The sequence below is a fragment of the Ylistrum balloti genome, unplaced genomic scaffold, assembly GCF_031769215.1.
Source record: "Ylistrum balloti isolate Yb309-2 unplaced genomic scaffold, AGI_CSIRO_Ybal_v1 Utg370070, whole genome shotgun sequence".
Taxonomy (NCBI): Eukaryota; Metazoa; Mollusca; class Bivalvia; order Pectinida; family Pectinidae; genus Ylistrum; species Ylistrum balloti.
Genome location: NW_026782112.1, coordinates 142,457 through 156,410, shown reverse-complemented (window position 1 = coordinate 156,410; position 13,954 = coordinate 142,457). Strand labels below are relative to the sequence as shown.

At 35.3% G+C, this 13,954-nt stretch overlaps 1 protein-coding gene across 3 annotated transcripts in view; it reads left to right on the top strand.

Annotated features, from left to right (window-relative positions):
- Positions 1 to 108: 108 nt before the first annotated feature.
- Positions 109 to 13,954, top strand: part of LOC132549630 (conserved oligomeric Golgi complex subunit 5-like) — a 35,793-nt gene continuing 21,947 nt past the window's right edge. For 2 of the 3 annotated variants that reach the window (XM_060213579.1, XM_060213578.1), the window contains exons 1-8: positions 109 to 163; positions 2,195 to 2,334; positions 4,046 to 4,103; positions 6,197 to 6,251; positions 8,112 to 8,181; positions 9,686 to 9,806; positions 11,018 to 11,148; positions 11,641 to 11,812. In XM_060213579.1, the coding sequence (XP_060069562.1) occupies positions 127 to 163; positions 2,195 to 2,334; positions 4,046 to 4,103; positions 6,197 to 6,251; positions 8,112 to 8,181; positions 9,686 to 9,806; positions 11,018 to 11,148; positions 11,641 to 11,812 (784 nt within the window). In that variant the 5' untranslated portion in view covers positions 109 to 126. Of the gene's footprint in view, positions 164 to 2,194; positions 2,335 to 4,045; positions 4,104 to 6,196; positions 6,252 to 6,636; positions 6,661 to 8,111; positions 8,182 to 9,685; positions 9,807 to 11,017; positions 11,149 to 11,640; positions 11,813 to 13,954 lie in introns of those variants that run through there. The other variant, XM_060213577.1, reaches the window with a different exon arrangement.

Genomic DNA, 13,954 nt, shown 5'->3' with positions numbered 1-13,954 from the left:
TGTTTTGGATAATTTTGGATAAGTTTTGGGAAGTTTTGATTAGTTTTGAGTTTTTGTCGTACCACATTTGATACCGTGCCGCAGTTTATTAAGCAACGTTGCAAACCGGAAGTAGAAATATCCAATATGGATGACAAGTTACTACAGCAGCTTCAGTCGGACGGTAAATATAGAATTTCCATATATATTGCAAGAATTGATGATATGATTTCGACCTTAGATGAAAGATCATATGAAAAATACACAATCTGAAAGATTGTAGCTTTATTATTACTGTTGCACATTACAATTACCTGCCTTAGACAGATAGAATATTGTACCGGTTAGTAAAATTCCATTTCTAAATCAAGCAAATACGACGAAGGCGTTGATTTTGATATGGATTGCTTGATTTTTATGCCGTCTGCATTACTCATTGATCAAATATTTGGTATATATATATATATGAACCTGAGACGGTTTGTTCAGGTATGTATATGTATGCTGACGACTCGTAAATCTTCATAATAATCACGAAACCGGAGGATGGGGATTCGCTAAAGAAGTTGGGTATGGGCTTTTCAGATGTAATTTATTTATAAAACAGCATCACATACCAATAATCCACAAATTTATCATCTGTTCATACTCTTTCTCATGGAGAACAGAATTCATCTTCAAATTAGATGTGTAGGTTCCCCATGGTCCCCTATTGTGCCTTTTTGAACATTTGCCTGTTTGATTTTGGGAATAATAAAAAACTAATATGATTGTCAGGTGGCCATCTTTGATTTTGACAATGAAAATTTATTAGTTACATAACATTTAGTCAACTACACAACTTATATTTTTTAAATTTGTTGGCAGTTGTGATACAAACATTATACATATCCCAACTATGAAATCTTATAATCTTAACTATGATAATTACAAAGATCAGATACTTGAATCTCCAATAAGGGAGCTCGAATGCAACCAAGTTTTTCAATGCAGTAGATATACTTAGGTATATCACACTCTCCAACAGATTGTAATCATTGCATTCATAATCATTTATGTATAAATGTCCTGTTGCTTTGTTTAATAGTGTTAATGATGTACAAAGAGGTTTTATGTATCAGACTTTATATAAGTGATCAGTACATTATACACTTGATGTTGATTAATGTTATATCAATAGGAATCATACAGATACTAGTACCTTGTTTTATTTTTTCATGTAATATATTAATTTTCCTGTTATGTAATAAACTATGGATTTTTGTATTGTTTCCATTTTGTTTGCATAATGATGTGAAGGAATATATTTTAAATCAAATAAGCAATTACATATATCATAATACTTATTAGATTTGGTGTAATCCTACCAGTTTAAATTATGTATCTCTATTTTGGTTGAAACTGGTTTTTAATCCTGAACAGTATATGGTTAGTGTGACATGTATATGGACTGTATGGCTTGTATCATTTGGGATTATGAATCCAATATCTTTGAATATTTATTCCTGATAACTTTCCACATATGGATATATCAACAATACACTGTCCAGTATTTTGTATTATTCACTTGACACAACATTTCCCATTTTATTAGATATATCAAGTTAAATTTCCTTACTGAAATGACAATTTTTATGAATATTGATCAAATCAATGTATGTTATATATAGATCTGTATTTCTTACCAGCTGTTCTCATCATAAGGAGAGGACTTTGATAGGCTTAGTCTGATGTGCATTCCTATTGATTGATGTTTTTGTCTATAAAGTTGGTTGGCATTAGAATTGGAAGACTGTTATGATTTTTTCTTGAGAATTACTGGATACTTATTTCTCAAATCTGTATGAAGGTTTCCATTTGTCCCTAGGTATGCCCTTTTAAATCTTTGGACTGATTAGGAAAACAAAATTTCTGACAAGGGGCCATTTTAGGTTATAAAAGTTTGTTATATTCATTTCTTGAGAAGTACTGAATGGATCTTTCGCAATCATCATAACAAGGTTCCTCGAGGCCTCTATTTTGCCTTATTTATTTTTGGACCGATTAGAAAAACAAACTAAGTTAGCGATTAAGTCTCTTTTTAATCATTGAGAAATTTATTCATTTATTCCAGACTTCAACAGCCTCATGAGATTATGTATTTTGTTAAACTCACTACTTTTGTATTCTTTCGATCAAAATATAGTAGATCTCATTTGTAAACCTTTTTTTTCAGACATTTTTAGTCAGTTCCTAGATGCATCATTTGATGTTAAGGGATATGCCAACAGAGCAATTCAAGGACAAGCCATTGCAGAACAGTTGTCCAAGCTAGCTGAAGGAATTGCACTGCTTGATAGAGAAATTCACTCACAGGTACATTACAGATTTTATATTGATGGATATACCTTGAATGAAAACATATTCTTCACATAGCAATGCATATAAAAAGTTAGATGATCAGATGTTAACTATAGGAAGTGATGGGATATTGGGAAGGTCTGATAATTAATGGACAAACAGAGGATATTCTGTTTTCTTTATAAATAATGTAGTGATGTGTCGGTAAATCCCAAAAAAGTCCAAATCTGTTATTTTGAAATGCAAAGTGCTCAATGATGAATTGAATACCATGTTCAAAATCAGAAAATATGAAAACAATGTGTTTCGACCCTCAGAAGCGTGGCCCAAAAGTGGAAATTTCTTTAAAATCCTATTTCTCCTGTAGGAATGATATGTAGAGTTTTTGGATGTAACAAGACACCAAAGGCTGTTCACTCGGGAATATAGTTCCTTCTCAAGTACTTGTTATTGTCAAATTAATGAAAAGTTACTTTCTGTTTAGATATTGTAATGCCATGGATATGTGTTACTTCAGTTTTAGGCCCTCCAATAAGTTTTCTTCACAAAAATAATTAGCAGTAAAATATATCAAATATTCAATGACTAGTAATATTAGGTTCTGTCATTTCAAGCAACATTTTGAATGGTTGGCCTTCATATTCATCTAATGTCATGGACGTAACATTGGACATGCATCATGGTCACTCCAGTATATAGGTCATATTTTGCATCTTGGTAGTGCAGACATGCATGAAACAGCTGGAAACCGATCTGTGATACGCTCTTGTAACATGATGTCGTAAAACATATATACCAGCCTACTCGTAATAAGAGATAAAATGTTCTCTTTACCTTTATAACAGCATACACATTGCAAAGTATTTTCTTTAACTTCATAACAGCATACACATTGCAAAGTATTCTTTTTACACATTGCAAAGTATTATATTTAACTTCATAAAAGCATACACATTGCAAAGTATTCTATTTAAATTCATAACAGCATACACATAGTAAAGTATTCTCTTTAGCTTCATAACAACATACACATTGCAAAGTATTCTATTTAACTTCATAACAGCATACACATTGCCAGGTATTCTCTTCAACTTCATAACAGCATACACATGGCAAAGTATTCTATCTAAATTCATAACAGCATACACATGGCAAAGTATTCTCTTTAACTTCATAAAAGCATACACATTGCAAAGTGTTATATTTAACTTCATAAAAGCATACACATTGCAAAGTATTCTATTTAAATTCATAACAGCATACACATAGTAAAGTATTCTCTTTAGCTTCATAACAGCATACACATTGAAAAGTATTATCTTTAACTTCATAACAGCAAACACATTGCAAAGTATTCTATATAACTTCATAACAGCATACACATTGCCAGGTATTCTCTTCAACTTCATAACAGCATACACATGGTAAAGTATTCTATCTAAATTCATAAGCATACACATGGCAAAGTATTCTCTGTTTAGATGTAAATTATTCTTAGAAATTGATGAAAGTTACTCTCTTTATCATTGAATGTAGTTGTAAGAAATAGATCACAGCAATGTTTAATGTACGTTTATTTAAGGGAGATAACTGTAACAGAAACTAGTACTTACGTCTTGTGCCATGTTTCAGTCTACTTAGTAATTATATATATATTCAAATTTACAAATGCTATTCTCATTTAAAAGCTTTATTTCTATTTACATATTTATTTGTTACATTTCAGATTGTAGCTCACCATGATGACTTGCTTTCACAGGCATCAGGAGTGGAAACATTGGAGGGTATGTAAACACATATAGATATATCTCACCCTGTACTGTTCCACAATCTTTATTCAGTATACATTCCTCCAACCCCCATAGAGGATTAAAACCTATAAACAAAAGTAAAATATTGATTAAAACATGAAGTTCTGCTAATGTTATTTTCGGGCTAATGAAGTGACAACATAAAGCACAGAGGAAAAGACTGGAGAGTGAAGTTGTCAATTGGTTTTTCAATGAAAACTAATAAAATAAATTGAAAACAATATGAAATGTATTGTCTGTCTATCATTATTTTTACCTGTGTAAAGGTGGAATTGTGTTTCATATGTGGACCTTAAGAGGATTACCACAAATTCCATATTTTTCAGGCTATAAGCCGCACCCGAGTATCAGCGGCAGGGGGTGGTTTTCAGTGATTTTTTCAATTTGATCCACTATTAAGGGGCACCGAGATATACACACTTTCTTACCATGTGGTAACTGTGATGTTGACCAAAGTTCATTAGTATAATAAAACAACAGAAAGCAAATATGATCATCAGTGAAACATTTAATATAACTTTGCAAATGAATTATATACAGATAATCCTTTATCTTATTGATGTGTTTCAAAATTGTAAAAAAAGCAATTATTGATCTTGCTTTTGAGCTTCCAAAGAATGTCTACGCATAGATATAGAGTCTGACGTTATGTACAGTTTACTTAGCGATATCTCCATCAGTGTCTGTACTGTTAGATATTAGCGAAGGCCTTTGCAGGCTGACAAAATTCTTATAATCCTATGATATTTTTACCCTACAGCCCGAAAGGGTGTTGGGTATTGCGATCACGCACGGCGTCCGTCGAGCCGTCCATCCGTCCACAATTGCTTACTGCTTATTATCTCAAAAACTACGTCATTGGTCATCACCATTTTCACTGGGGATGTTGGGCCTATGGACCTACACAACCCTTTTGTTTTTCATCGCCGCCCAATATCCAATATGGCGGTTATGTGCGCCATCTTGAATTTACATTCCGCTCATTATCTCAAGAACGACAACACCGGTGGTCACCATTTTCACTGAGGATGTTGGGCCTATTGACCTATACAACTCTGTTGTTCTTTATCGCCGCCCAATATCCATTATGTCATTTACATCTTGAATTTGCATTCTGCTCTTTATCTCAAGAATGTCAGATGAGAACAAGAACTGAAACTTCTGTAGGTCCATAGGCCCAACATCTCCAATGAAAATGGAGATTCGCAGTGATGTCGTGACATAGTGAGCGGAATGCAAATGCCAACAAAAATCTACAGGCTTATTTACGTCCATAGAGCCAAAATGCTCAGTGAAAATGGTGATCTCCTATGATCTCATTCTTGAGATAACTTTCCACTCACCCCAACCACACATTTCCAACTTTATAATAAGGCTGTGGGATATTGCCGGCGTTTGCGGAGCTATTTTTTTTTGTAAGTTACACAAAGCCAATCTTATCGTTAACGAGCATGATGGTCATTCTAGAATTTGACCCAATGACCTATCAGTCCCAGGATACAACAGGCTATTGTAAACTTCTGCTATGACTTCCAAAGCAATCACAATAGTTTAGAAGATATAATTGTGATTCATATTAAAAAGTATGATAAAAGAAATCCACAAGAATGCTATTTTTATTTAAATCTCAAAATCATCCTATATAAAGTTTCAAAAGATGGTTCGAGACGATCTGTTTCAGTCTCAAACACCTGATGGACAGGTGCTCATAAAAACTTGGTACAAATGTCTGGTACTGGTTTGTTGGTATCCTTGGATTAAGTAACTTTTTTTATTATTTCATTATGCTGATTTTTTTCATCCTCATATGATTCAGTCAGGAGTATGATTGGGGAAAGTACCAACCAATTTTGTATAAATAATGTGCCTTAGATCCATGGAGCTGGAGGAATGGGACACTAAAGGGATGCATCACAAATGTTTGCTGTACTTGAATCTTATCATCTGCATCCTAGCATAACTGGTTTATCACATCTGATGGTAGATATTTGTTTGCTATGATGAGTAGCTGTATACTCCTGTTCCCTGACAGATAGTTTTCATTGTACACATGACTTCTGTTACAGGAGTACTGCAGATGATGCAAACCCGTATACAGTCCCTGCTAGCTGCCATGGACAGGTATAGTAATTAATGGTTATGTATACAGTGTCTGCTGGCTGTAATGGACAGGTATAGTAATTAATGGTTATGTATACAGTGTCTGCCGGTTGTAATGGACAGGTATAGTAATTAATGGTTATGTATACAGTGTCTGCTGGTTGTAATGGACAGGTATAGTAATTAATGGTTATGTATACCGTTCCTTGCTGGCTGTAATGGACAGGTATAGTAATTAATGGTTATGTATACAGTCCCTGCTAGCTGCCATGGACAGGTATAGTAATTAATGGTTATGTATACAGTCCCTGCTGGCTATTATGGACAGGTATAGTAATTAATGGTTATGTATACAGTGTCTGTTGGCTGTAATGGACAGGTATAGTAATTAATGGTTATGTATACAGTCCCTGCTAGCTGCCATGGACAGGTATAGTAATTAGTGGTTATGTATACAGTGTCTGCTGGCTGTAATGGACAGGTATAGTAATTAATGGTTATGTATACAGTGTCTGCTGGCTGTAATGGACAGGTATAGTAATTAATGGTTATGTATACAGTGTCTGCTGGCTGTAATGGACAGGTATAGTAATTAATGGTTATGTATACAGTGTCTGCTGGCTGTAATGGATTATGTATACTGTCCCTGCTGGCAGTTATGGACAGGTATAGTAATTGATGGTTATGTATACAGTCCCTGCTGGCAGTTATGGACAGGTATAGTAATTGATGGTTATGTATACAGTCCCTGCTGGCTGTAATGGACAGGTATAGTAATTAATGGTTATGTATACAGTCCCTGCTAGCTGTAATGGACAGGTATAGTAATTAATGGTTATGTATACAGTCCCTGCTGGCTGTAATGGACAGGTATAGTAATTATTGGTTATGTATACAGTCCCTGCTGGCTGTAATGGACAGGTATAGTAATTAATGGTTATGTATACAGTCCCTGCTGGCTGTAATGGACAGGTATAGTAATTAATGGTTATGTATACAGTGTCTGCTGGCTGTAATGGACAGGTATAGTAATTAATGGTTATGTATACAGTCCCTGCTGGCTGTAATGGATTATGTATACTGTCCCTGCTGGCAGTTATGGACAGGTATAGTAATTGATGGTTATGTATACAGTCCCTGCTGGCAGTTATGGACAGGTATAGTAATTGATGGTTATGTATACAGTCCCTGCTGGCTGTAATGGACAGGTATAGTAATTAATGGTTATGTATACAGTGTCTGCTGGCTGTAATGGACAGGTATAGTAATTAATGGTTATGTATACAGTCCCTGCTGGCTGTAATGGATTATGTATACTGTCCCTGCTGGCAGTTATGGACAGGTATAGTAATTGATGGTTATGTATACAGTCCCTGCTGGCAGTTATGGACAGGTATAGTAATTGATGGTTATGTATACAGTCCCTGCTGGCTGTAATGGACAGGTATAGTAATTAATGGTTATGTATACAGTCCCTGCTAGCTGTAATGGACAGGCATAGTAATTAATTGTTATGTATACAGTCCCTGCTAGCTGTAATGGACAGGTATAGTAATTAATGGTTATGTATACAGTCCCTGCTGGCTGTTAAGGACAGGTATAGTAATTATTGGTTATGTATACAGTCCCTGCTGGCTGTAATGGACAGGTATAGTAATTAATGGTTATGTATACAGTCCCTGCTGGCTGTTATGGAGAGGTATAGTAATTAATGGTTATGTATACAGTGATTTCAACCTAATTTCATTGGTATAAGTATCACTTAGGGAGGGCAATGATTGCTTAAATAGATTTAACTCTCAGATGGCTTAAATAGATCATTTAACTTCTCAAATGACCATTTATGCCTACAGCCTTCTTGTTTTTTCTTTTTTTACCAAGGGTCAGAACAAAGGTGTCCGAACCATTCAACAAGATAGCAGCCAGAACAGCACAACTGAGAAATTTACAAGTAAGAATTGTCAACAGCAGTCATCTGACATCAGGGGTTTGATGTGAAGAAGTAGGGGATCAGTTTCCTGATGACAGGGGTATTCTCTGGGTTCCTCCCACAGTTAAACCTCACATGCTTACCTTGAGAGTGATTTGTACGATTTGAAATAAATGAAGTTTATTTTTTTATATCATATATATAAAATCAAACAATATGAAAGCAAAACTGAACAACCATTTGCAAACACACACACAAAAAAGAAAAGAAAAACAAAATAAAAACTAAAGGAGATACAGGTAAGTATATAAAACACAGTGGACTACAAGGGTTTTGTCAGAGGGAGGGGGAGACAAAGACTAAAGAATAGGTCGGAGAAATAAAAGGAATAATAGGGACCTGTAATAATGTTTCTTGTTGGGGGATAGGACTTAGATAGTATACTATTACAGAGGCCTGTAATGATGTTTCTGGGAAATATGGGGGCTTGTATGGTATACTTTCATAGGGGCTTGTGACAATGTTTCTGGCAAATGAGGTCTTCTTTGTTATATTATCACGGGGCCTGCAGCAATGTTTCTGTATCTATAGTCCTTACATCCATTAACATTTCCTTTAAATTGCCCCTAGTCATGAATGACTTGAGTGAGCTAAAAAAAAGGGACATTTGGCAAATCCTACTCCTTCTGTAGGATTGATTGAATTTCTCCTCAAATATGGTTTGAAACATTCCAAAGTGAAAGAAAATCACTTTTGTATAAAGGTGTCTCAACCTTTGATGTAGGAGGGAAATGAGCAAATTCTTATGTATCATTTATTTTCTTATATTTTGTCCTCATTTTACTGAGTCATAGTTTTGATTATGTCACTGTCAGAATTTTTATCTTTTTAGGTAAAAGAAGGTTAAAAGGAAAAAAAAATTGTTAAAATCAATATCAGGTAATTGAAAACCCTGGTCAACATCTTTTTTATATGCTGCCGGAGACGGTCATAAATTGGTGTCATCTTCTCCGTCTGTCCAATCCGTATGTCCTGCCATACATTCGTCCGTACATCCCATTTCTTGTGAACACAACTCCTCCTAAACTAGTCATCAGATTTTCATGAAACTTGCTCAATGTCGCTACTTCAATAGGTAGATGTGCATGAAGGGGTGATTTTTTGGATCGTTGATTTTTGTAAGATTAATGCCATTTTCAACTTTGTATCTGTAGCTTGCTCTAAGTGGAGCTTTGTGAACGCAACTTCTCCAAAACTAATTATCCAATTTTCATAAAACTTGCTCAATGTCACTAATACCATGGTTCGATATGCATGAAGGGGCGATTTTACGGTTCATTGATTTTTGTAAGATTTATGATACAGACATGTTAAAAGCGATAATTAAAAAGAACCAATCTTGATCTTTATATTTTGTGACGGCATATATTGTGTCCACCGCACTCTTGTTATCATTTGAAAACATCTATGTAAAATGGAAACCACTTGATACTTTTGATTTAGTAAAACCTTTTCCATTTTTTAGGAAACCTGTGACTTATTAAGAAGGATCATCCGCATTATGTACCTCAGCAAGAGGCTTCACAGTCAGCTGCAGGGTGGGGCAAGGGAGATAACCAAGGCAGCACAGAGTCTCAATGAATTGGGTAGGTCCAAAGGATAAAATTGAAAATAATCTTAATGAACATTATTCTTTGAAAACCTTTCATTATCAAGAAAAATGAACTTTGGTCAGGATGACTTACAGCTACTACGTTTAAGCTGTCATTGGGCACCTTCAGACTTGTGATGTCAGTAGTGATATATTTACAAACTTCATCAGTTCAACCAATGGGATTCAGTTGGAACTTGCCAGGAATAATTCTTAGATGGTCTTGACCAACTCTTCTTATTTGTTGGGTCAGGCAAAAATCAAAGATGGCTGCCATCTTCAATACATTTTAAAACTTTTTAAGTTCCTGTGATGCCATTGAGCTGAAAATTGAAGGGAATGTGAAGGAAAAGAAGCTGATAAAGCGTTCTTATTTTTTTTTACCTTTTCAAAAGATTAAGGTGGCAGCCAGTACTGTGGCCATTTTGTAATGGCTTTATACAATCATGGTTTTTCTTGAATGACTATTTTTAAGTCTTCTCAAGTTCCATCATTGTGATACAGCGACATTTTACCATGAATGATCCTAAGAGATATGCTCCGTAACATTCAAAAGATATTTCATACCCTCGAGATTGAAGATTGTGAATCATTTTGTTTTTAGTCTGTCTGTTTTAGGATTTCCATGCTGAGATTTTTTAGTCATATTTGAACCAAATTTTATAAATTGTTTCATATTGTTAAGATCTGAGATGAGTTTGATATTGGTCAAAATCTATCAGTATATGCCAGAGTTATATGACTTCAGAATCCTTAGAAAAGATCATTTCCATCAAACAATTTTACTGTCAAATTTAAAATCAATTTTGGTGTATTGCTTGATATAAGTCAGATCTCAAATGAGTTCAGTATTGGTAAAAATTGGTAAGTATCTCATACCCTTCTAGTAAAGCCTTTTTTATTTAGTAAGTGTATGACTGATGACCTTTCACTGGATACTGCACTTCTTCATCTACACATTTGATATGTTACAAAAACGCCTTTCAGTTGGAATATCCCAGCTTTCTGGAATTTATCCTCATAGGCATTACAGCTGTATTTCAAAAAGTTGTGGATATTATAACTATATTTCTTGTCTTAATCTGCATTTCATGCTTCTCATAAATGTGAAGAAATAAACTTCACTGTAAGGGATTAGTAAAGTTTCACTGTAAGGTAAGTCATGTTGTAAGATGTGAGGCTTAATATCTATATTTTATCTTATAGATTACATATGTGAAGGAGTGGATTTTGCTGGTATAGAAATAATAGAACAAGACAGAAGATTCATTAGAGGGGCAAGGAAGGATGTGGAAACACAAGCTCAGAAAATGTTAGACCAGGGCTTGGAAACACAAGTTTGTATAGAATTATCAATAATTTTTTGTACTATTTCATGTTTAGCATTATATATTGATGTTGATGTTTTACACAGGTTCAGTTTTAAATCCTTGGATTACCAGTAAGGTCATTACTGAGATATTTAGCTGTCTGTTAATGTAGGTGATATGGACTTAAAATATGTGTAAATCTATAAATATCTGCTAAAGAACCATACAATGATAATGAAGTTATTTGACTTGTTTTCACAGTTTGAGTCGAATTAGTCAAATCGTCAAACAACTTCTTCAGGAGTAAAGAAAAACAGGATAAATATATCTGAGGTGCATCTTGTTAGAAGAAATCAAATAACTACTATGTACATTCACAATGGTAGTGGGATGTTCTTTTGATAATAGAGTGAAAATAAAAGGGAAGAGAGAAAATAACACTGATCAGTATACATAGCATCCTCCATATAACTATTCCAAATGAAGCATCATGATTTTGAGATATGTTGCTCTCTACAGAACCCGACACAAGTGGCAACTGCACTACAAGTGTTCCACAACTTGCGATGCCTGCATCAAACGGTAGACAAGGTGGTGACTGGCTGCAAGGAGGGGCTACATAAGAACATCCGCAGCTGTCTAGATATGCAGGCCCTCAGTCAGCAGCAATCTTCTGTTATAGGCTCCAAAGGTAATCACAAGGTTATTGTCTCAGTAAGAGTAGGTCAGTGACTCCAAAGGTAATCACAAGGTTATTGTGTCAGTAAGAGTAGGTCAGTGACTCCAAAGGTAATCACAAGGTTATTGTCTCAGTAAGGGTAGATCAGTGACTCCAAAGGTAATCACAAGGTTATGGTCTCAGTAAGGGTAGATCAGTGACTCCAAAGGTAATCACAAGGTTATGGTCTCAGTAAGGGTAGATCAGTGACTCCAAAGGTAATCACAAGGTTATTGCCTCAGTAAGGGTAGATCAGAAACTCTAAAGGTATTCACAAGGTTAATGTGTCAGTAAGGGTAGATTAGTGAATCCAAAGGTAATCACAAGGTTATTGTTTCAGTAAGGGTAGATCAGTGACTCAAAATTGACTCTAAATCAAAGGGTTGTTTTCACGGTATAATTGCAGTCTAATGGTATTCACAAGGTTATTGTCTCAGTTAGGGTGGATCAGTGACTCCAAAGGTATTCACAAGGTTGATGTGTCAGTAAGGGTAGATTAGTGAATTCAAAGGTAATCACAAGGTTATTGTCTCAGTAAAGGTAGATCAGTGACTACAAAGGTAATCACAAGGTTATTGTCTCAGTTAGGGTAGATCAGTGACTCCAAAGGTATTCACAAGGTTAATGTGTCAGTAAGGGTAGATTAGTGAATCCAAAGGTATTCACAAGGTTATTGTCTCAGTAAGGGTAGATCAGTGACTCAAAATTGACTCTAAATCAAAGGGTTGTTGTCACGGTATAATTGCAATCTAAAGGTATTCACAAGGTTATTGTCTCAGTTAGGGTAGATCAGTGACTCCAAAGGTAATCACAAGGTTATTGTGTCAGTAAGGGTAGGTCAGTGACTCCAAAGGTAATCACAAGGTTATTGTCTCAATAAGGGTAGATTAGTGACTCCAAAGGTAATCACAAGGTTATTGTCTCAATAAGGGTAGATCAGTGACTCCAAAGGTAATCACAAGGTTATTGTCTCAGTTAGGGTAGATCAGTGACTCCAAAGGTAATCACAAGGTTATTGTGTCCGTAAAGGTAGATTAGTGACTCCAAAGGTAATCACAAGGTTATTGTGTCAGTAAGGGTAGGTCAGTGACTCCAAAGGTAATCATAATGTTATTGTGTCAGTAAGGGTAGGTCAGTGACTCCAAAGGTAATCACAAGGTTATTGTGTCCGTAAAGGTAGATCAGTGACTCCAAAGGTAATCACAAGGTTATTGTCTCAATAAGGGTAGATTAGTGACTCCAAAGGTAATCACAAGGTTATTGTCTCAATAAGGGTAGATTAGTGACTCCAAAGGTAATCACAAGGTTATTGTCTAAGTTAGGGTAGATCAGTGACTCCAAATTGACTCTAAATCACAGGGTTGTTGTCACGGTATAAGGGCAGTCTAAAGGTAATAACAAGGTTATTGTCTCAGTTAGGGTAGATCAATGACTCCAAAGGTAATCACAAGGTTATTGTCTCAATAAGGGTAGATTAGTGACTCCAAAGGTAATCACAAGGTTATTGTCTAAGTTAGGGTAGATCAGTGACTCCAAATTGACTCTAAATCACAGGGTTGTTGTCACGGTATAAGGGCAGTCTAAAGGTAATAACAAGGTTATTGTCTCAGTTAGGGTAGATCAGTGACTCCAAAGGTAATCACAAGGTTATTGTCTCAATAAGGGTAGATTAGTGACTCCAAAGGTAATCACAAGGTTATTGTCTAAGTTAGGGTAGATCAGTGACTCCAAATTGACTCTAAATCACAGGGTTGTTGTCACGGTATAAGGGCAGTCTAAAGGTAATAACAAGGTTATTGTCTCAGTTAGGGTAGATCAGTGACTCCAAAGGTAATCACAAGGTTATTGTCTCAATAAGGGTAGATTAGTGACTCCAAAGGTAATCACAAGGTTATTGTCTAAGTTAGGGTAGATCAGTGACTCCAAATTGACTCTAAATCACAGGGTTGTTGTCACGGTATAAGGGCAGTCTAAAGGTAATAACAAGGTTATTGTCTCAGTTAGGGTAGATCAGTGACTCCAAAGGTAATCACAAGGTTATTGTCTCAGTTAGGGTAGATCAGTGACTCCAAAGGTAATCACAAGGTTATTGTCTCAGTTAGGGTAGATCAGTGA